At 57.5% G+C, this 21,987-nt stretch overlaps 1 protein-coding gene across 3 annotated transcripts in view; it reads left to right on the plus strand.

Moving 5' to 3' along the window:
- Positions 1-21,567, plus strand: part of PACSIN1 (protein kinase C and casein kinase substrate in neurons 1) — a 58,040-nt gene extending 36,473 nt beyond the window's left edge. Inside the window, exons 1-10 of one of the 3 annotated variants that reach the window (XM_058733636.1) lie at positions 4,041-4,238; positions 13,147-13,299; positions 14,216-14,372; positions 15,550-15,785; positions 16,178-16,333; positions 16,426-16,601; positions 17,003-17,123; positions 17,222-17,349; positions 17,952-18,139; positions 18,679-21,567. In XM_058733636.1, the coding sequence (XP_058589619.1) occupies positions 13,237-13,299; positions 14,216-14,372; positions 15,550-15,785; positions 16,178-16,333; positions 16,426-16,601; positions 17,003-17,123; positions 17,222-17,349; positions 17,952-18,139; positions 18,679-18,788 (1,335 nt within the window). In that variant the 5' untranslated portion in view covers positions 4,041-4,238; positions 13,147-13,236 and the 3' untranslated portion in view covers positions 18,789-21,567. Of the gene's footprint in view, positions 1-4,040; positions 4,239-13,146; positions 13,300-14,215; positions 14,373-15,549; positions 15,786-16,177; positions 16,334-16,425; positions 16,602-17,002; positions 17,124-17,221; positions 17,350-17,951; positions 18,140-18,678 lie in introns of those variants that run through there. The other 2 variants (XM_058733634.1, XM_058733635.1) reach the window with 2 other exon arrangements.
- The last annotated feature ends 420 nt before the right edge of the window (positions 21,568-21,987 follow it).

Below are 21,987 nucleotides of genomic sequence, written 5' to 3' on the forward strand. Positions count from 1 at the left end.
CCCATTCATCCTCTGTCTTTACCCCACATTATTTTTCTTCTCTTTAAAAAAAAATTTTTTTTACCATTTATTTATTTTTGAGAGAGACAGAGTGTGAGCAGGGGAGAGGCAGAGAGAGAGGGAGACACAGAATCCGAAGCAGGCTCCAGGCTCTGGGCTGTCAGCACAGAGCCCGACGCGGGGCTCGAACCCATGAACCGTGAGATCATGACCTGAGCCGAAGTCGGACGCTTGACCGACTGAGCCACCCAGGTGCCCCCACATTATTTTTCTTGACAGCACTGATCACCACTTGAACTGCTGTTGTTTCTTTGTTGCGTGTCTCCCGCTTTGGCGTGAAATGTCCAGGAGGTTAGGGATGTTGTCCGGTTACCTCCTGGGTCCCGCTCCCTAGAGCAGTGCTGGGCATAGTAGGTACTCGGGAACTATTTTGGGATTTGTTCAGACACGCCTCAGCTCAGATGGGAGGGCAAGTCCCTTAACTCGTCCTTCCCCCACTCTAGTCTCCTGGGATCTCGTGACAATGCAGATTCTGATTCAGGAGGTCTGGGGTGGGACCTGAGATTCTGCATTTTCCTCCCAGCTCCCAGGTGATGCCCAAGCTGCTGGTCCTGGGATTCAGGTGTCGAATAGCCAGGGCTTTATAGCTCTGAGCCTCTGTTTCCACATCTGTAAAATGGCTCATTGTGAAAAACAAGTGAAGCACTGTGCATGGTGCCTGGACTTAGGAGGTGCTCGGTACATATCTCCTGCTTTTCCTCTCGATGCCTTTCTGCGTCTGAGACTTGAAGTTGCCTCCGTTTGCTCTTTCCCCATCCCTACAGTTTAAGCCCTTACACAGACCCTCGGTGGAATTTTCTGAGCTGGCCAGCCCTGCCTGTCATGGGCAGGGGTTTGGGGAGGATTCTGGCATTTGGACAGTCGTGAGAACATTATGCAAATGGATGCAAAGCAGCAGCTAATGAACCCTGATTGCATTGGCCCTGGCACTGGGGAACTGTAGGATAACTGTGCTGGGCTGGGAAGGGGGGGTAGTGAATGTTTTCTGGGTTGGACGAGGAGGTAGTGACAGAAGGGGTCAGCTTCTCCTGGGTTGCCCGAGGCCCCCTCCTCCTATATTGACTGGTCCGCCTGTGGGACTGGAACCTGGTTAAGGTCCAGGAATAGGGGTGAGGACAGGCATGGGGTGTGTGTGTGTGTGTGTGTGTGTGTGTGTGTGTTGTATGGTGCGGGCGTGTCCCTGAGCCCGCCTGAGACCTGCAGGTGGGAGACTACAGGGCTGCACACTGGTGGCTTGGGGGCCCTCTCAGTAGCAGAGGAGACTGGATCAGGCTGACAGTGGGAGTGGGTGCTCTGTAGGCTGGGCACAGAGGGGGCGACAGGGGTCAGCTCCTCCCACAGAGCCTGTATGAACATGGGAGGGCAGAACTTGGAGTCTGCCAGGAAGTAGGTGGGCTGGATCAGGCTCAGGAGGGGTGGAGGTGGGGGGCAGCTATCTTTGGAAACCTGGGATGGAGCTGGCTCTTTAGGAGAAAGATGATCCGGGGCTGGGGGACTGGCAGGTGGGCAGGGGGCTCTGCTTACAATGCCTGGGAACTCAATCCCTCCTCGCTCTCAGCTGAGGTCTCCCCACTGTCTCCAGGGAGCCCCAGCTCTCAGGTGCCAGGCATCCCCACCCTCTGGCCCGGGCCTTGACTTGACCCTCTGCTGAGGACCTCCAGGCCTGTGGACAAGTGTCAGGCTTCTCGCTCAAGGATGGTCAGTCCCCTCTGACCTGGAAGTCCCCTCTGAGGTGATTTAGGGGAGGGGGGGCAGTCCCCTAAATGAGTCCCCCACTCATGCTTCTTGACTGGCCCTTCAAATGCATATAGTGACCCTGTCCTGCCTTTGATTTAAGGACGAGAAGCATACTTGGTTATGAAACTTCCAGAAAATGGGTCGCTGTTGCCATGTGTCCTAATCAGATCTTAATGGAACCAATGCCGAGCGTTGGAAAAAGCTTGGCAAAGCAGTGGGTTCGAATCCCAGCCCAGGGATTTACTGGCTCTTTTACTGGTTTGGGCAGACTGCTCAGCCTCTAAAGCCTCTGTTTCCTCGTCAGTTCTGCGCCCTCACCTGCAGGGCTGCTGTGACAGCCAGAGGCGCTGCAGGAGAGCAGGAGTTAGCACATCCACGAGCTCCGTACCCTCGAGGGCAGGGACTCTGTTTTGCCCACGGCTGTGTCCCGGCACCTAGAACGATCCCTGGTACACGGTGGGTGCCTAGTAAGTATCTGCTGAATGAAGGAGATTCCCTATTTCATCTGTTCCCATGATGATTTCCCCCTTCGCAGTTGACAGCTCTGATATCTGGATGTGCCATATAGCTCATAGCCTTGGTTTAGCTGGCGTCAGTCTCATCACTGAAGGGATCTTGCGTGGGATGAAATGTGGAAGAGGCTATTACTATTATTGTTATTGTTAACAGTTTTTTGCTTGATTTTTGGTTGGCTTCTGGGTCTTTCTGATTGCATCTGCCTTCTCTGGGCTGCGTGGGGTCCCTGAGAAGCACCCTGGGGCACCGGGGCTGCACTGATCCTTGCCAGGGTCCTTCTGAGGTGGTGCTGGGCTGGAGACAGTGCATCCCATGGGGGCACGCTGTGCGTCCTGGGCCCCAGTCCCCACTTGATGTCCTCACCTCGCCTCCACCAGATGCCGTCCCTCCTGGGGGGCTGACAGGGTTCTCTGAGCCTGGAATCCCCTCTGAGGAGGAAGGGCCCATTTTACTGGATCTGTCATAATTCCCAAGTCCCAGGACCTGGCTGGGGGATGGGTGGGGATATCTGTGAGCCTCCTAGGCAGAGGGGCCTCTAGGTGGGATTTAGTGTGGATCAGGCAGGGGACTTTATGAGGGAGGGGGTTGCCGGAGGGTGGGTCCTATGTCTACCCCCACCCCAGGCCCCCCCTGCAGCAGGGCTGAGACAAGGTGGGCAGATTAGTATCTGATCTCTAGAGGGCAAGTGCAGAGCAGAAAGGTCCTCTCCTAGAAGTTGATTCTGGTTCAGTCCCCTGGTTGGGACACATGCTTGTGTCACCGATCCCCTCCCATGGGGCTAGGGGCTCGTGTATGCATCTGTTGCTTTTGTGTAGAAAGGGTTTATGTGTTGCATGTTCCGGATCCACGTAGATGTGCATACATGTGTCCTAAAGATGTGTAAATGCTGGCATTACTCTTACCGTGTCTGTTCCCTCTGCACATACAGGTAGATGCACAGACTTGTGGAGATGCATGTAGGCAAATACATGTAATGGGAGTTTGTATTTATAAGTGTGTTGTTGGGGTGCTCATTTGCGTAGACACACATTGGAGCATGCGTGTAGCGCGAGCCTCGCTGTTTGCTCTGAGGGGTGGGTGATACCTGTGGCCCGTGGGAGTTGGAATCACAAGGCCTCACTGCCAATAACCAGCCCAGGAGCCTTGGATGCTCAGACAGGTTGTTTTACTACCGTGGGCCTCAGTTTCCCATCTGTAAAATGGGTATGGATTCTCAGAGGATGAGACTGTAGACAAGCATCTCATACTCGGCCTGACCCAGAAAAGGCTCAAAATAAAATTGCGAGGGATGATTGGGTGAGAATAAATGATCAAGTAAACAAATGTTTACAGAGCAGCAGGCAGTGAAGTTTAAGGACCTGAGGCAAGGGCAAGGGCAGGTGCCGCTTGCAGTGTCTCGAAGGGATGTTGGGAGGGAGGGTCTTGGGGAGAAAGAGAGGAGAGGGGCTGGAGCAGGGTCCCCCACACAGTCAAGGGTGGCCTGGCGAGCCCCTGTGCTCACTGGCATCTCCAAGGTGAAGTGTGTGCTCCCCGCCCGGGTTGATGTCCTCTCAAAGAAGCAAGCGTGGAAGGCGGGCGTCCCCTGGTGTCTGGGAGGGAGGGAGGCTGTGCGGCATTGCCTGGTTGCCATAGAAACGAGCAGAAGGAGGTGGGTGGCTGGAGAAGGAGGCGGGTCGGGAGGAGGGAGGGGAGGAGGCAGCGATGGGGGGCGGGGAGCTGGCTTCTGCAGTTCTGGCTCTGCTGCCTTCCTGAGCCAGCGGTGGAGGGAACCCGAGAGGACAGAGCCCCCAGCCCGGGCACCAGGCCCCCTCCCTGCCCGCCACCACGGAGAAGGAGGAGGACAGCCAGCCCCTCCGGCCCTGGCCTGGCCCAGCGGGGGCAGTGAGCTCCTACCTGCCCCTGGCTTGGTGCCCAGACAGGCCCAGGTAGGCATCCCCGATGGGGACAGCTGGAAGAGGCTGCATGGAGAGTGCCCCCCCACCCCCACCCCCAGCTGCCCCTGCCTTCCTACCAGCCGCACCTGGCAGGAGGCATACAGGCAGAGCCAGTGGACCTGGGTGGGAGCAGCCTGGATCCTGGGAGGCCCTCTTCAGAATCAGGATCCTCCTCAACAGGAGGACCGTCCCCACTGCCGCCTTCCTCCTCTGCCCCTCTGTCCCTCTCTCCACCACCGCCACAGGTCCAGACTGTAGAAATGTTCCCCTCTCTGGGGGAAGTGGGCTGAGGGGGGCTGGAGCTTCCGGGGACCCACAGTGCTCCCCCCTCCCCAGGCTGAGGCTAGAGAGGTAAGAATGCCCTCTGGCCCCACTCAGGGCACTGCTAGGCCCTGGCCATTTGGGAACAGCGTACCCACATCCCACCCTCCACACCAGCTGCCTCTGTGCTGGCCCCAGATGATCTCAGGCGTTGGGCTCAGAGCCCCCTGCTCAGACAAGAGGCATGTTTCTCCTTCTCCCCCAAGCTCGGGCCTTTTCCTTCCTTGTTCTCCCTGCAGACCTAGCTCCCTAGATCTCCCAAGGGACCCTTGTGCCATCCTCAGCAAGCCCAGGGTCTCCATGTTGGGGGATCGGGTGGGGGTGCCTGTGGCTCTCCCTCCCCCCCACTCTGTCCCTCTGCTGCATTGCTCCTGGGGACAGATTCAGCTGCTGCTGGGGAGCTCGGGCACTGCGGAGGAACCTCTGCCCGGTGCTCAGGAGGGGGCGGGGCTGGGGCCCAGGGAGGACCTGGGCCGCACTCTAACATCTGGGCACTGAAAGGACAGGGCAGGGCCTGCGCCAGTGCAGTGGGTGAGTGGCACCCGGTCCAGGTTTGCCCTGGGATAGAGCTGAAGGGCCTCAGATGCCATGGGGAAGAGATCCTAGCCTGAGAAGGGCAGGAGACTGGTGTGTGTGACCCTGGGTCCGCCTCCTTCCCCAGCACACCCTGAGAGCTTGGCCGGGTCCTTTGCTGGGACCACATTATGGGGCTCCCCATTTCCCTGGGCCCCTGGGGGTCAGAGTAGCTCGTGCAGGGGCCGAGAAGGGATCCTTGGGCCTGTGACGGGGTGGGGAATACTCACCAAGAAGCTGACATGGCTCGTTCATTTCTGCAAACATTAGTTGCACCTGCTGAATGCTAGGCACAGGGGGCTTCTGCTTTGGGGTGAAGGGCCTGGGAGTGAGAAGGCCAGACAAGGTGGGGAATGTACATCTCCCCTGGAGCCAGCAGCCAAGTAACCTGGATATACTGTCTCAGTCTGCTCCCAGGTGCTCTGAACCCCACCACCCCTTCTGCTCATCTCTCTCCTTTGGGGGGAGCTAGAGACCCTCCCTCCCCACCAGGGCCTGGGACAGGCATCTGTCCTGCCTTACCTTCTACAGCTGGGCCGGCCTCCATCCCAGCCAGAACAGGGGGACTGGTGAGGCCTGGAAGGAGCTGTCCCTTCCCCCAGGCCATCCACACCTGGCCCTGCCCTCTGGGAGGCCACGGATGCAGAAGGCTCAGGACAGGACCGACCCTCTCAGAGGAGCCGAGTGTGGGATGACAGGTCTCAAGGAGAGAGAGGTACCCAGAACAGCGAGGGCAGGGGCCTGCTCATCAGCAGCCCTAGCTCCTGCCTCCTCACCTGTGGGGTTTCCGTTTGGGCTCCCCAGGAAGCTGACCCTGCGATAAGGATACCATGAGAGAGGCTCATTTGAGAGGTGGTCTTTGGAAAGACTGCGAATGTGTAGGCGAGACAGGGAGCCAGTTCTCACTGTGGATAACTAGGGCTCAATCCCACTGGGGACCTCTGGAGCCACTGGAGGGCCACCCTAGGCTTAGCCCACAGGGAGGGTGGAGGGCTGGGGCGTGTATACACCATCTCCCCTCCCCCCACCACCCCACCATCGCTTGAGGGCTGCTCCTGCCCCCTCATACCCTGCCTAACTTTTCTCTTAACTGTTGTCACCACCTAGCGAGCAAGGAGACACCTCCCTGTGGAGCCTGCTGCGTGACACCAGCACTGGAACAGTCCTAGAGGCTCCCTGGAGATGGACAGGCCGAATGAGATGTTTCCTCCTCTTTGCCTGGAGCCGGGCAAGGGGTGTGGTGCAGGGTGGCCTTTAGGGATGAGTTTCTGGAGGAGAGAGAGGGGGTCTGGGGCTGGAGGAAGAAGGAGAGGGTAGAGAGGGTAAAGGCCAAAGGTTGGAGTCGAGGGAGGAGGGGAGGAGAGGCCAGCCACCGTGGCCTGTTGGCTTTAACCATTTTCTGGCTAGGACGAGCCTACCTGGTCCCCTCTGCCCTGGGTCTCTCTGGGGCCCTCCAGCCTCAATTGAGACCCAAGCTCTGTCTCCTCTGGTTTCCTGCTTTGTGTTTCCAGCCTCTTCTTTCCTCCCTACCACCTTACCATAGAGGAGATGGAAGTTGGGGGGCGGGGGGGCCTGGATTTTATACCCAAAGAGAAAGCAAGAGGAAGCCAGGCCTGGGGTCTCCTTTTCACAGGTCACCTGGAGACCTGGGAGCCCCAGGTGAGTCATGGAAGGGTCTTGGAAGGATGTCTTAGCTCAGGTTGCCATAACAAAATACCATAGACTGGTTGGGGGGTGGCGGGGGGGGGGGGGGCGGAGCTTAAACAATGGGTATCTATTTCTCATAGTTCCAGAGGCCAGAAGTCCAAGGTCAAGGTACTGGCCTATTGGGTTCCTGGTGAGCCTTTCTTCCTGGTTTGCAGCTGGCTGCCTTCTCGCAGTGTCCCCCCATGGACTCTCCTCAGTGCGGGCATGTAGGGAGAAAGCGGATCTCTCTTTTCTTCTTATAAGGACACCAATCTTATTAGATCGGGATCCCACTGTTATGACATTATTTAACCTTAATCACCTCCTCAAAACCCTATCTCTAAACACAGTCACATTGGGGAGGAGGGTAAAATATTAACATTTGGATTTGGTGGGGACACAAGTCAGTCTTCAGGAAAGGTCTACGGGGGTGTTAGCCCACAGAGAGGAGAAGGGGGTGCGAAGTCATCCAGGGAGCTGAGGGTCTCCTGCTTTGGAAGAAGCATAGGCAGTAATACCTGTGACAATAATGCTTCTTGCACAATAACCCCATGGGGTAGCTGGTATCATCACCTTCATTTTGCCGATGGGGAAACTGAGGCACAGAGCGTGTAAGCAACTTACCGAGGTCGCACAGCCAGCAAGTGGCAAAGCCGGGTTTTGAACTTGGTTGTTCTGTCTGGCCCCACAGGCAGCGCTCTCAACCACCGTGCTAATATAGCAGGATTTCCTCTACGCATCCGGAGAGAACCAGCAAGTTGCGCTTCCCGGCAGGGTGTGACCAAGAACTGCACCAGGGTGTGGGGGTGAGATAGGTGAGGACTGGGGTATTCAGGGAAGGCTTCTTGGAGGGGGTGGTGCTGAGTTGGCCCTTGGGGGAAGCAGGGTTATTTTGGTCTGGGGAGTGATGAGCGATAGGACAGCTGCACCCTAGGGCAGGAGGGAAGGTGTGAGCCAAGCGGCAGAAACTGGAGTGAGGAAGGGGGTATGCATCACAGGGAGGAGGAGGAGAAGGACAGCACGATACAGCTGACCCTGAGCCCTCCTGCTGCAGCTGAAGCCCCAGGAGAGGCTGGCAAGAGTCCTGGCATGGCCCCAGGTCAGGCACGGTGAGCCCGTCTATCTTGGGCTAACGTGAGGAGCAGGGCTACAGCCAGGAATGTTGGTTCGTGGGGCCTGAGACCCACCCTGGGTGAGGGGGAGGTGGCTCTGGCTTCCCATGGCCCCGCCCAGGTTTGAGCTGAGCCGCTCCCTTGGGAGAATGTCTTGGGGGGGGGAGGGCCGGGTGACACCCACAGAGTGCTGCTCTGCCCCAGGACAGCTGGTGGTGGGGGCGGGGAGGGCAGGGGAAGGACTCATCCCCGGGTCTGGATCTGACTCTGTGTCCTGCTGTGAGACCTTAGACAGGTCATTTCACCTCTCCGAGTCTCAGAGAAGGCAGGGGAGTCACTGCTCATCTCCGTGGGCTGTGGTGAGGATGGGGGCTGGGGTGATACAGTACACGAAGAGGCTGGCACATAGCAGGTACTCAATAATGGCGTCATTATTGATATACAGGGAGAGTGAAGAGAGGGATAATGGAACAGCCTCTTCTTTTTAAAAAAATTTTTTTTTAATGTTTATTTATTTTTGAGAGACAGAGACAGAGTATGAGTGGGGGAGGGGCAGAGAGTGAGAGAAAGACACAGAATCTGAAGAAGCTCCAGGCTCTGAGCTGTCAGCACCGAGCCTGATGCGGGGTTCGAACTCACAAGCCCTGAGATCATGACCTGAGCCGAAGTCGGATGCTTAACTAACTGACTGAGCGCCCCTGGAACAGCCTCTTCTGTCTGTGGACTGTGGCTCCCTGAGGAGGGAGTGCACCACCCTGAGGGCAGAATCGTCATAGGGGATCAGGGAGGAAGAGATTCTGGAATTGGACCCTGAGGGTTGGCCTAGAGGACAGGAAGGGGATACCAGGAGAAGCACAGGGCCTGGAACAGAGGACAGGTGGGATCTGGGAGCCCTCCTGTTGTGAGAGTCTGGCTTTTTTGGTTGTGTCACCATCATTATCAACATATACTGAGCACCTACTGTATGCAGGGGACTATGTTTGGCTCTGAGGTACAGAATTCAGTGTTTCTGCCATTTAAGGAATGAATAAAATGTGCTTTCATTCATTCGACAGAAACATACTGTGCACTAAACTATGTGTCAGGCACTGCTCTGGATGCTGGAAATACAGCAGAGAACCAGACAGGCAAAAACCACTGATCTTAGCAAGCCGATGTTACAGTGAGAGAAGAAGACACAAATATGATGAATGCTGTAATGTTGGGAGCCTGGCATATGGTAACATGTGCTGTGGAGAAAGAACAATAAAGAGAGGAAAGAGAGGAGAATGCTGGAGGGTGGGAAAGAGTGTCAAGTTAGATAAGGGAAGGTCATGACATTTGAGCAGACCTGGAAATCTGTGTGTGTGGGGGGGTGGCATTCCTAGCAAGTGCAAAGGCCCTGGGGTTAGAACAGCAAGGAGGTTGATGGAGCAGGAGGAGTTGCAGGGCCTCCTGGGAAGGAATTAGACTTTTACTTGGAGGAAATGGGGAGTCACAAGAGGATTCTGAGAAGGGCAGTAGTGGGATCTGACCTAGGTATTAGCAGCATCCCCCTGGCTGCTATAGCAGGGAACAGACTGGAGTGGGAGCGGAGGTGAGGGACACAAAGTCAGAGGCAGGAAGGCCAGTGAAGAGGCCACTGGGGACAGTGATGAGGGTGGGACCAGGGTGGTTGAGAGCAGAGGATCTGCTGATGGGTTGGCTGGTGGTCGGAAGTGAAAAGGGCTAGGGTGACTTCAAGGCCTGTGACTGTCAGTAACTCGCAATGTAGGAATCCACATGCCGCCTTTGGCCACAGCAGGCCTGCCCTCTCTGGGCTTATGCTCTTAATTCCTCTGTCCCTTATTCAAGCCAGGGGCAGACAGAACATGACCGAGGCCCCTACCCTCCAGGGTCTTTTAAAGGCAGCTGGGGCCTGAGGAGGGACCCCTTTCACCCTGGGGCTGCTCTCTCCCTAGAGGAAAGGTCAAGGCCAACATGAAAACTTCACACTTCCATAACGGTCTATATGTTTCAATAAGAGCTTACTACCCTTTTATCACTTGAGTATCACATGAGACTCGAGTATTGTTTTTCCATCATGTGAGTTAGAAAAACAGACCTCATGACAGGACTCGACTGAGATCCTCCTGGTAAGTGGTAGGGCTGGAGCAGAGGCCGTGCCCCCTGTTCAGCATGCTGAGGGTTACACCATCTTTGTGGGCGAGAAAGACCCGGCCCCTTCCCTGGCTCTACAACAGCAGCCTCCCTCCCTCCCCGTGGGACTACCGCCCCCTCTCCAGCAATGGTGACAAATCAGTAATGAGAGTCGACAAGCTCTTTCAGCTCCGTCCCAGCCTCTGGGCTCTCTCTGAAACGTGGGGGCCATAGTAGCACCTGCCGTCTAGGGTTGCTGGCAGGATTTGATGAGTTAAGACACATGAATGGTCCTTGGCGCCAAGTATGTGCTCCATAAATGCCAGTTATTATTATCAATGATAAAGGGCTTGCAGGGCCACAATAGCTTTACAGCCACTGGGGAGAAAAGTCAGACGGGCATCGTGCCCATTTCGTGGGTACTTCTAAGAGCGTATCGCGCTTGCCCACGGGCACAACAGATGCCGGCCACACCGGCTTCCTGACTCAAGGAGATGCACCGTTTTCAGTGATGGCAGCTACTGATATTATCCTCATTTCCCAGCAGGCCCAACAAAGTCACGTGAATTGCCTAGGGTCACACAGCAGTTTGGTGACAGAGCAGGGACCCCCAAGGCTAGAGCTATTTCTGTTATATGTGCCACCTCAGCTGGGACCCCGGAGACCCGTGACTTGCCTGCACTGAGGGAGGGACCCCAGCAAGTCCTTCCCGCTCCCCCCAGGGTCTGGACAAAGTGGAGATTGGTCTCCACCATTGTGTATTCCCGTCTAGCCTGACACACCGGGTCTTAGCTGTACTGTCCCCTTGCTCTGTATTTCTAGCGCCCTCTGGGTCCTGGCTTTCAGATCCCTCAGCTCTCCTCCTCGACAGGGGCCGGAAGGTTTTTTTAAAAAAAAAAGTGCAATTTATGCACATGAGGCAAAATTTAAAAGGCATAAAGGACCGACTGAAAAATCTCCTTCCCATCATGTCCCCCAGCCACCCAGTTCCGCGAAGGCAGCCACCACTACCAGCTTTCCAGAAGTGTTCCTTGCATATGTATTTCCTCCTATACAAATGGAAGCATCTGCAGGCTCACTGTTCTGCACCCTTCTCGGTTTGTTGCAGTGCCACAGCTTGGGAAGGGTTCCCTGGCACGCCTGCACCATCATTTACTTACGCAGTCCCCTGGACGAGCATCTGGGATGTGTCCAGCCTTTGGCTTTTACAAGTAGGGCTGCAGCACTTCCTGGGAGCAGCATTGCGGGGTGAGGGAGGTGTGCCTCTGGAGTGGGGAGAGGAGACGCCGTCACACCCCCCATCTCCTAGTCAAGGCTAATCAAGTCAGCTCCCCACTTCCTGGGGTGGACTCTCATGCAGACACGCCTGCACCCTCACCCCCTGCTCCCACCGCCGCCCTGCCGATGGCTGTGCTTTATCTGGATCCCGAAGAGCATAGTTCTGTATGACTTTACGGGTTCTAGGTGGGGCTCTGGCCCCAGGGATACTTACCTAACCTGGCTGAGAGTCCTTCATTAAATATCCCTGCCTTTTGCTTTCCCATGTCTACATGCAGTGCTCTTCGTGAAGGGAGTACTGCTTTGTAAGTGAACAGTGCCGAATTCAGAAGGAAAAAAAATTCAGACACGTTTCTTTGTCCCTTGATGAATTCTAAGCACCTTTCCTCCTACCCGCCCCCACCATGCACGAGTTTGTGGGGAAGTTTGAGGTTTTGCTAAGGGGAAAGGAACAAAATCTCCTTAGTGCTTAGGGGGAGCAAGGAGGAGGCAGCACTGGGGAACAGGGCCCTGGACAGATAGGGAGACTGAGGCCAGAGAGGGGAGGGACATCTTGACCAAGGATCCTCACGTGTTGGTGCCATCTGCCCCGGGCCTGAAGGTCAGCTGCTATAAGGGCTGGGCATCCCCTGAGCCCCCAGGTTGGACTGGGGAATTTTCCAGAGGTCGGCCCTCCCCAGGATCCTCATTGGGCAGGGTCCCTGAGACTGCAGTGCAGAGACAGGGACGCATCCCCTGGGCATCCCCTGTCTGAGGCTGGCAGGCCTCACTGCCCCTTTGAAGACCAGGTGCCTGGCCCTCTGGGCTCTGTCTCCTGACTACTGAGCTATTCTTGCGTGGGGTGGCAGTGAGGCCTGGATGGGGGATGGGAATCGGGCAGCGTCCCCAGCCCTGGGGCAGCACACGGCCTAGATTGGACAGCCGTGATGCCTGCCGACAGATCCAGGCCACACGTAGCCGCTCCGATACTCACACAGATCACAGTGGTCTGACCTGTAGGGCGGGAAGCCACATGTCTGGGACTCGTAAGGAGACATGTAAGTGGCTAATGGAGGCTTTTGAAGCTGGGCATCAGGGCAGCCAAAAGAGCGATTTACAGGGCCCCAGCCTGGACCAGAGATCCCATCTGTGTTGCCAGCTTCCCAGGGCACTTAGGCCCGGGCTCCGGGTAAGGGATTTGGGGAGGTTCTAGGGACTGAGACCAGGGACTTTGCTGGGTGGGAGAGCTTGGGGGTTGCTATTTGGCCTGGTGCAAGGGTTTGGGTGGATCAGGGTGGGGGCAATGCCAACATGGGCAGATCGAGAAGCCAGCTGGGGTTCATTGAGCCTCAAGTGGGCCCTACAGGGTGCCAGGCCCTGGGGAGGGGGTGCAGACATGTCTAAAGACTAGCCTCGTTGCTGGCTTTGAGCAGCCATGTGTGTCTATGAGGCAAACTGCAGGTTTATATAAAGCACATATGTAATTGGGGGGCTCTAACTTTTAGCACCGACTCCAGGAGCACGAAAACAGTTGTGCGTGCCTTGGTTCTGGTGGTGGGGGCAGGCTTTTGAGAAGAGGTGCCACACTGGAGCTGGAGGATGGATTTGGGGGAGAGGGAGGGTGAGGATATGGAGTGGAGGGCTCGTGGAGGAGAGGTGGGGGGGTGCACACGAGGGGTGCCACAAGGTGACTCTTGGGGTTACCCTAGGGACGGTGAGCCGGTCCCCGGGCAGGAAGTCCCCATCCCAGTGCAAGGCTCAAGCCTGTGGAGCCCTCATCCTCACAGCCCAGGCCTAGAATGGGGCCCGTGGGGCGCTTCGCCCCTCTGCAGGGATCTCTCTCCTGCCCTCCCAGCGCATGAACAGCCCAGCCTGCTGACCACCGCTGCACTCCCACCTGTCCCCCTCCTCTCGGCTGCACCATGTCCGGCTCCTACGACGAGGCCTCGCTAGCTCCGGAGGAGACCACTGACAGCTTCTGGGAGGTGAGGCTTTGATGCTCCCCAGGTCCTGGGGACCAGACAGCCTGGCCTTGTGGCGGCCCAGGCTCCCACCCACCCACAACCTCAGGGCTTGCTCCCCAGCCCCTCGGGTCCCTCCAAAGCCCTTGGTGTTCAGTGGGCCGGCTGTAGCCATGAAGTGGGGTAAGGCTACTGCCCACCAAGCCCAGAGCCCCTCTGCCCCACACCTGCACCCGGAGAGATCCTGTAGCGTTTCATGATGTGGAACAGGCCCCCTCCTGACCGTCTGCTCTGGGGGCCTCGCTCAGAGGCCTGACGCTTCACGAAGGCAGGTACAGAGCTCTACAGCTTACACAGGCTTTTACAGCTGCCCCCTGCCCTTACCCTGTGGCATGCGTTCCCAAAGCCCCCCAGCAACAAAGACGTGGAGGCAAGACTAGAGCCAGCGTTTCAGGAGCCTCCCAAACTATTTGAGACCAAGAAATAAAATGTTTCGATTGGCTTCCAAAACCCAAAGTGAGAACTGCCAAACCTAAATTAATAAGTGTTTAATGAGATGTCTACAAAACATAATATTATGTCAAGAAGCTGCAGCTCAACTCAACACTTACATGACTCTATAAATATGATACATTGAGCTCACAAGAACAAGATGAATAATTCATTCTAGTCTGGGTCCAAATGATCAAAATCCCGCACTTTGTGGCAGCGAGGAAATTATGTTTAGAGTGGGGTGAGGGAGTGTCGGGTATGATGCAGGGTGCTGGGGCCCCCGAAAATGAGAGGGTGGGGAGCCCCCAGTGCGTTCCCGCGGGGCGGCCAGGCGGCCAAGGTGGGAAGGTGGCCGTGGCGGGCGCCCCCTGCAGGACGCGGTGTCCTGGGCGGGCGGGGCGGGGAGGCGGGGAGCCCGCGGGAGTCGTGCTCGCTCCTTGGCCGCCAGGTGGGGAACTACAAGCGGACGGTGAAGCGCATCGATGACGGACACCGCCTGTGCAACGACCTGATGAACTGCGTGCAGGAGCGCGCCAAGATCGAGAAGGCGTACGCGCAGCAGCTCACCGACTGGGCCAAGCGCTGGCGCCAGCTCATCGAGAAAGGTGCCCCCATGCCCACCCCGTGCGCCTCGCCCAGGCCCTAAGGGGCTCCCCACAGGCCCGGGTTCTGGGAGCACCCAGCCACCCGGATGCACTTGCACCCCCCGGGCCACGGGCCCTTTGGAGGCACCGTCCCCACACTGCACTCTGACCCTCCCAAACCAAGCCAGGTCTTCCCTGTCCCTGTTCAACACGACTTTGTACAATTTTAGGTTGGATTAAACAGAACAAAACAAAACAACCTTTTTATTTCAAAATAATTTTAACTTAGGGAAAAGTTGCAAGAATAGTAGAGAGAACTCTAGTCTTCAACCAGATTCGCCAGTTAAAATTTTACTACATTTGTTTTCCCAGTTCCTCTTTCCGTTGTGCATATGTGTTCTGAATCATGTAAGTGGGACGCATGCCACTTTACTCTAAATCCTTCACGTATCTCCCAAGAGTAAGAACATTTGCTTACATAACCATAGTTCAACTATCAAATTCGGGACATTTAATATCACCCATATGCAAATTTGTTTGTGCTGGTCTGGGAGCCAATCCAGAATCACATTACCGCATTTAGTTGTCCTGGCTCTCAATTCCTTCAATCTAGAACAATTTCGGCTTGGGGTTTACATGTATTTGTTAACATTTTTTTTTCTCTTCCACGAGTCTCTAAACCCCATGAGGGCAGGGGCTGAGCCCACACTGCCTAGCACAGTGCCTGGCACAGAGCTGATCCCCAATACACAGAGGAACAAATGACTGGCATGACTGGTCCCGGTGGCCTCTTGGCATCTGTCACCAGCTGGTTCTTCAGTTGTAACAGTCAACATTCCTGAAGCACCTACTGTGTGCCTGGTGCTGTGCTGGGCTTGTGAGAACTCACGGGGTGCAGGCTGCCCCCATGGGACTCACGGGCTGACAGGAGAAGATAGGGAGTAGGCACAGAGATAGGTGCTATAAGAAGAATTCTGTGAGGGCTGCAGGCCGAAGTCTGTGAGAATAGAGCAGTCAGAGAAGGCTTCCCAGAGGAGGTAGTTGGGCCCTGAAGGACAGGAAAAACTATAAAGAGGGCAGAGGAGGGCATTTTTGCGCCCGTGGCGTGTATGGGGAAAGCGTCAGAGAAAAGAGGCATGAAGGAGGCCCCTGGGCAGGGGGCGATGAGGGCCTCGTGACCCCATGACCATTTCCTCAGGCCCACAGTATGGCAGCCTGGAGCGGGCCTGGGGTGCCATCATGACGGAGGCGGACAAGGTGAGCGAACTGCACCAGGAAGTGAAGAACAACCTGCTGAACGAGGACCTGGAGAAGGTCAAGAACTGGCAGAAGGATGCCTATCACAAGCAGATCATGGGCGGCTTCAAGGAGACCAAGGAGGCTGAGGACGGCTTCCGCAAGGCCCAGAAGCCCTGGGCCAAGAAGATGAAGGAGGTGCCCAGTGGGTGGCTGCTGCAGAAGGGTCAAGGGTGGGCAGCTGAGCTCAGAGGGACGATCTGATCAGAGGGAGAGACTCTACAGATGGGGCGGGCAGTGCACCGCCCACTGGGAGCCCCACAGCCTCGTAGGAAGAAATATCCACAGGTGGGGCGGGCACCTCAGTGCCCAAAGGGAGGGCGTCCGTAGGGGCAGCAGGTAGTGCCAGGTGGGGATACATCCACGCATGGGTGGGCACTGCTCCCATACCTGGAGCTAGGGCCCGCACCCCTCCTGCCTCTTAGGAACGTGTGTCCACTGCTCCCGGCAGGTGGGAGGGCTTGATGAGCGACCACATTGGTTCCTGCTTACAAGCAGGAGCTGTACCTCCCCTCCCCCCGTCCCCACAGCTGGAGGCAGCAAAGAAGGCTTACCATCTGGCCTGCAAAGAGGAGAAGCTGGCCATGACCCGGGAGATGAATAGCAAGACGGAGCAGTCGGTCACGCCCGAGCAGCAGAAGAAGCTGCAGGACAAAGTGGACAAGTGCAAGCAGGATGTACAGAAGGTGCCGACGGGCTGGGGTCCGAGGGGTGGAGTCGGGGGTGGCCGGGAGCTGCAGGCCTGGCTCTCACCCTTCCTTTGCCCTGGGGTCTGTAGATGCAGGAGAAGTATGAGAAGGTGCTGGACGACGTGGGCAAGACCACACCCCAGTACATGGAGAGCATGGAGCAGGTGTTTGAACAGTGCCAGCAGTTTGAGGAAAAGCGGCTGGTCTTCCTCAAGGAGGTGCTGCTGGACATCAAACGTCACCTCAACCTTGCCGAGAATAGCAGGTAGCTGGGCGTGGCAGCGCGGTGGGCACAGGCACCCACAGCAGAGGGGAGAAATGGTGTGCCGGGCATCCTGGGCCCCATGTTATTGGAACAGGAAGGGTGGGCAGAGCCGTAGGGGCCAAGGAGGAAGAGGCGCCAAATACAGTGGCCGCCTGGGTGCAAGCCAACACAGATTAGGCACTAGAGAAATGCACTTGGATGGATGGATTTGTGGCTAAGGTGATGATAGGGGAGGGTGCCTGCTGGAGCTGACCACAAGGAGATTGCTCCCAGCTGACTTCCTAGCTGGGGGGCATGCCAGCACCCTGGTCCCCTGAATGGGCTCCCTCTGGCCCTCGCCGAGGATGAGAAGGGGCCATGGTGCACCTTGGCCCCCAACTCCTGATCTCCCCTGTGCACAGCTATGTCCACGTGTACCGGGAGCTGGAGCAGGCTATTCGGGGGGCTGACGCCCAGGATGACCTCAGATGGTTCCGCAGCACCAGCGGCCCCGGCATGCCCATGAACTGGCCCCAGTTTGAGGTGAGGAGGTGTGGGGATGGGGAAGGGAAGACAGAGAAGGCTGGAAGGGACCTCAGGGGGCAGCCCCCCTGCCTCACTGCTCCCCTGGTGCCCACCAGGAGTGGAACCCAGACCTCCCTCACACCGCCACCAAGAAAGAAAAGCAGCCCAAGAAGGCAGAGGGGGTGACGCTGACCAATGCCACTGGAGTGGTGGAGTCCACATCCCAGGCTGGGGACCGTGGCAGGTGAGTGCCTCCTGGGGAGCTTCCTGGGGGCCAGAGGGGCCCACAAACTGGGGCACATGAGTTTTACCTCAGAAGACCAGGAATGATCTAAATCACGGCAACCCCGTGGTCCTCTCAAAGGTAGTGGTGGGTCATCCTTTGAGAGCACCTACTGTGTGCCAGGCGCTGTTGTAAGCATGTGCCATATATTAACCCACTGAAGCCTCCCAACACTCTGAGTAGTGTTTAGAGTCCCATTTTGCCGATGGAGAAACTGAAACCCAGAGAGATTAAGTGACTTGCCCAAGGTCACATAGCTAGTTAGTAAGCCTCAGAGCCAGGATATGATGTCCAAGAGGTCAAGCTCATTAACCACTAGTGCCCCTCTAAGATGATGGGTCAGATGTTCTCAGGGGTCCCTTTCAGCACCCCCTCACTCAAGGTCTGAGTAATAATGCTAATAGTCCTGCCTCACATTTGTCCAAAGAGCTGTCAGTGAGGGTCACTGGCCCGGGAGTCCCTCTTTCCAGGCCCATCCTTGTTCCAGTCTTCGTGAAATTTGGGGCCAGGGCTCAGATTGGAGGAGGGGGCAGTTCATGCTGGGTCCCCTCGCTGTGTTTCAGCGTTAGCAGCTACGACAGGGGCCAGCCTTATGCAACCGAATGGTCGGACGACGAGAGCGGGAACCCATTTGGGGGCAATGAGGCCAATGGGGGCTCCAACCCCTTCGAGGACGACGCCAAGGGAGTGCGTGTGCGGGCACTCTATGACTACGACGGCCAGGAGCAGGATGAGCTCAGCTTCAAGGCTGGTATGGTGGGCTGGGCTGGGCTGGGGGGGTGGGGCGTGAAGGCAGGAGACGCCCGGATTTGCTGGGAACGCGGCTGGGGGCGGGGCCTTGTGCGTGGGCGGGGCCAAACCTGGAGGGTGGTCCTGGCCCCTGGGCTAAGACTCGAATTAGGGTGCAAGGGCAGGGCCTGAGAGCGGCAACCGGGTGCCAGGGGTGGAGTCGGGACTCGAGAATAGGGTGGGGGCGGGGCCTGAGGGCTGGAGCTGCCTGGAGAAGGGACAGGATTAGAAAAAGGGAGCCAGAGGCGGGGCCTGGGTTTGGGAGGCTGGACCGAGACCCAGATTAGCTGTTTGGCTGGGGGCAGCACCAGGTTAGGTGTTTGGGTGTGGGAGTGTGGCTGGGGCTGATCTTCAGAGTGCGCTTGGGGCAGTCATGGGAGGGCATTGGGGTGGGCCTAGAATAATAGTATTGGAGGGCTTACCTAAACTCTCTCTAAGCGTCCCCATCCACCCCCCCCCCCCCCATCCCCGTCAATGAGCTCCTCTGTGTCCCCTTCCTAGGAGATGAGCTCACCAAGCTGGGCGAGGAGGACGAGCAGGGATGGTGCCGCGGGCGGCTGGACAGTGGGCAGCTGGGCCTCTATCCCGCCAACTACGTGGAGGCCATCTAGCTGCCCTGCTCCCCTTCACACCACCCCTCACTCCTCACCCGCCACCTCCCCTCCCTTCTCTCTCTTGTCCCTCTTCCCTCGCCATAGAGTTCCAGACATATTTTCCGATCAAGCTTTTATTTTTTTAAAAGTCAAAACAGAACAAAACAAAAAATACAGAGACAGAAGCATTTGCAGGGCTGCCTGGAGGCCAGGGCGGTGGTGGGACTTGGGGTGATGGCCCCAGGGTAGGCGAGGGTCCTAGTACTTAGCCCAACAGAGACGTTCCAACATTGCTCTTCAGATCCCACCAAAGAGTCTCCTGAGCCCTGAGGGATGTCTCCCGGACCCTTCTCTCCTGCCTCACTCCCCCAGACTACACCCCTCACCCCCACCCCCACCCGCACCCCAGGCTGCCAGCACCCGTCCCCCTCCTCTTCTCTGGGCTCGGTTTTCTGACCTCTTCCTTCTGCCTCACGATGCTCCCCTCTCTCCACCACCCTACTCTCAAAGGCCTCCCCTCCAGACCCCAGAGAAGGGGGGCCTCCCAGTCTTTAGTCTTCCACTTTGCCCCGGGGAGTGCCCTTCTTCTCCTGGCCTCGCCCCTAATGACTGGTGGGGCTGGAGGAGGAACCGTCATTCTCTTCTCCCCTAGATGCTTCCCGGGATCCCTGGACTCCCCCAGACATGACCAGGGGTGAGCTGGAGTTGATGACAGTGTCACTGGGGTGAGACTCAGCTGAGGGACCAAGACCCTGCTGGGGTCCTTCTTTCCAGCTGTTGGCCTTTTGGGCTCAGGCTGTTCCTCAGGGCCATACCTCTTGGTCACCTGCAGAGACCCTGCCTCCATCTCATGAGTCTTCAGGCAGGGGGAGGGGCCTCAAAGCCCGGGGCAAAGCCGGCAACTGTAGCAGCCTCCTCCCATTTCCTAGGGGCGGGGGGTGGGGGGGGGCACCTTGCCCACCCACCTTCCTCCCTCCATGTCCATCTGAAGCCCTAGTTGCACTAGGCTCCGCCAGCCTGCAGGAGACTAAGCCTTGTGGCCTCCCATCCTGCCCTTCCCCTCTCTCGCCTGTCTGGGAAGACACTGGGGGAGGGGGGGCGGTATCTGAGGGAGCTTCCAGCCTGGCACCATCAGGGACACTGCAGCCAATGGGAAAGACAGGGGTTTGGCAGGAGGGAGGGGCCCGGGCCCTCAGGGGCAGGACAGTCACCCTTTCTTCCTTGTCTCCTCCTCCTCAATCAGCCCCTGCCCTTGGAGCCGCCCTTGCCCTTGGAGCGGCATCCCCCCTGCTGGCAGCCCCTCCTTATGTCTAAGCCTGGGTAGCAGTTAAAGGACATTTGGGGGTGGGGGGAGGCAAAAGTCTTGCCCAGAGTCGGAGAGTTTCCTGTGTTTGGTGAAGGAAAGCTGTGTTGGGTTACTAAATACTAGTACCAGGTACCAGCCTCTCCCATATGTGGGGGCCCCTGGGAGGCTCGGAGAAATAGACCAGGGCAGGACAAAACCTCGAGGTGGGAGGACATGGCTGGAAGAAGGATCTCTTGGGAGCCTCAAGGGTGAGGCCTTGGGACTTCCGGTAGCGCCGGCAGAGCCCTGCTTCTGGGCCTCAGCGCTGCAGACACCCACCCCCTTCCACAGCACCTTCCCCCCGCCCCCCGCCGTCCTCCCTCCCGGCCTCCAGGTAAAGACAGTGGGATACCCAGCCCCTCTGGCACCCCTCAGTCCTCTTTCGCTCCCTGCTTCTTCCCCCGACAGTCTACTCTTAGGTCATGGACCCCATCCTCCAGGCCCTGACCCTTGTTCACAGTGCAGAGATCCTGGGAGACTCTGGCAGGGGCCTGAACTGGGCCAGGGGAGTTGGAGGGGGGGGATGATGGCACCCCCAGGGACAGGCAGACTCCCCACCCCCAGCACCCCATTTCCTGTCACTGTCTGCTCTCTGGGCATCCGCTGCAGCCTGAGATGTGCCCTAGGCTCCCTCGGAGCCTGAAGCAAGATTTTGGAAGCCCTCCACCCTCCCAGTTCCAGAACAAAACCCTCTTGGGTCTCTCCTCCAGGTGGGGGAGTTGGGGTTGAGGCCTCTGCCCCTCACCACCCTTGGAAGGCAGGAAACTGGCACATCTGCGCCTTGGGGCCTGGGCTCCCCCTCTCTGTGCCAGTGGCTTTCTAGCACCTGGGGAGGGTCTGTGGTCCTGGCTGGACCCCAGACGTGTCCCCTTCAGCACTCCAGCTGCCCACCCCCGGAGCAGGGACTTGAAATCCCATCCTTTCTGAGCAACCACCTCCACGGCCCAGTTTGGGACCAGTCTCCCTCGGTCCCCAGGCTCCTCAGGACCCCGGAGACAGAGGGTCTCCTACCTGGCGGTCCCCCCCTCCTCCCCCGAGCTCTAGGGGCCTGGCCCCACCTGTCAGTGCTGGTGTCAGGGCACTCACCACCGAGCGTGGGGGCCGCGCCCCTCGCCGCGCCCACCACCTCCTGTAGCCCCCTACCCACACCCTCAATGCTGCACGGGCCCGCCCTGTGGGGCTCGGCGACTAATGTGTTTTGTCCCCAGTTAACCACCGTTCTGCAGCCCGGCTCTGCAAGGGACCAGGGCTGCCCTGCCGCCCGCCATCTGCTGCCCTAGGCTTCCTGACTCCATTAGTCCGACACTTGTGAAACTCCGAGAAGTGCTGTGGTCTCAGCAATGCACCTGTTTTGTACATGATTGTGTAATTTAAAGGTATATAAATACAAATATATATATATCAGTTGTGATTGTACGACTGTGGATAAAATCCAGAACTGTGTCAACCTGGCTGGATGTGGTCCTCTTGAGTCTTGTGTGTCTCTCGAGCTGAGAGTTCTCTGTGGCAGGGACGTCTGCCAGGGGGGATGGTGCCCAGCATGCTGCGTGCTGTCCTGGCTGACCACCAGTGGGCTGGCGGCTGGTCTCTTAACCTTCCGGGGCCCCGGGGCCCTGCTGCACAGGGAGGGTGACAGATGGTGTGACCCTACTGTTCTGGGTGCCTGGTGATGAGCACTGACCAAGAGCACTGGGACACTTGGGGTCCCAAACTCAAGTTCAAGGTTTGACCTCTAAATAGGTTTGGATTTTTTTTTTAAGTTTTTTATTTTGAGAGAGCACGCATGAGTAGGGGAGGGAGACAGACGGGGAGAGAATTCCAAGCAGACTCTGTGCTATCAGAGTCATGGGGCCCAGTGCCACGAACCATGAG

Source organism: Neofelis nebulosa, chromosome 6 (genome assembly GCF_028018385.1).
Source record: "Neofelis nebulosa isolate mNeoNeb1 chromosome 6, mNeoNeb1.pri, whole genome shotgun sequence".
In the NCBI taxonomy this organism is placed as follows: domain Eukaryota; kingdom Metazoa; phylum Chordata; class Mammalia; order Carnivora; family Felidae; genus Neofelis; species Neofelis nebulosa.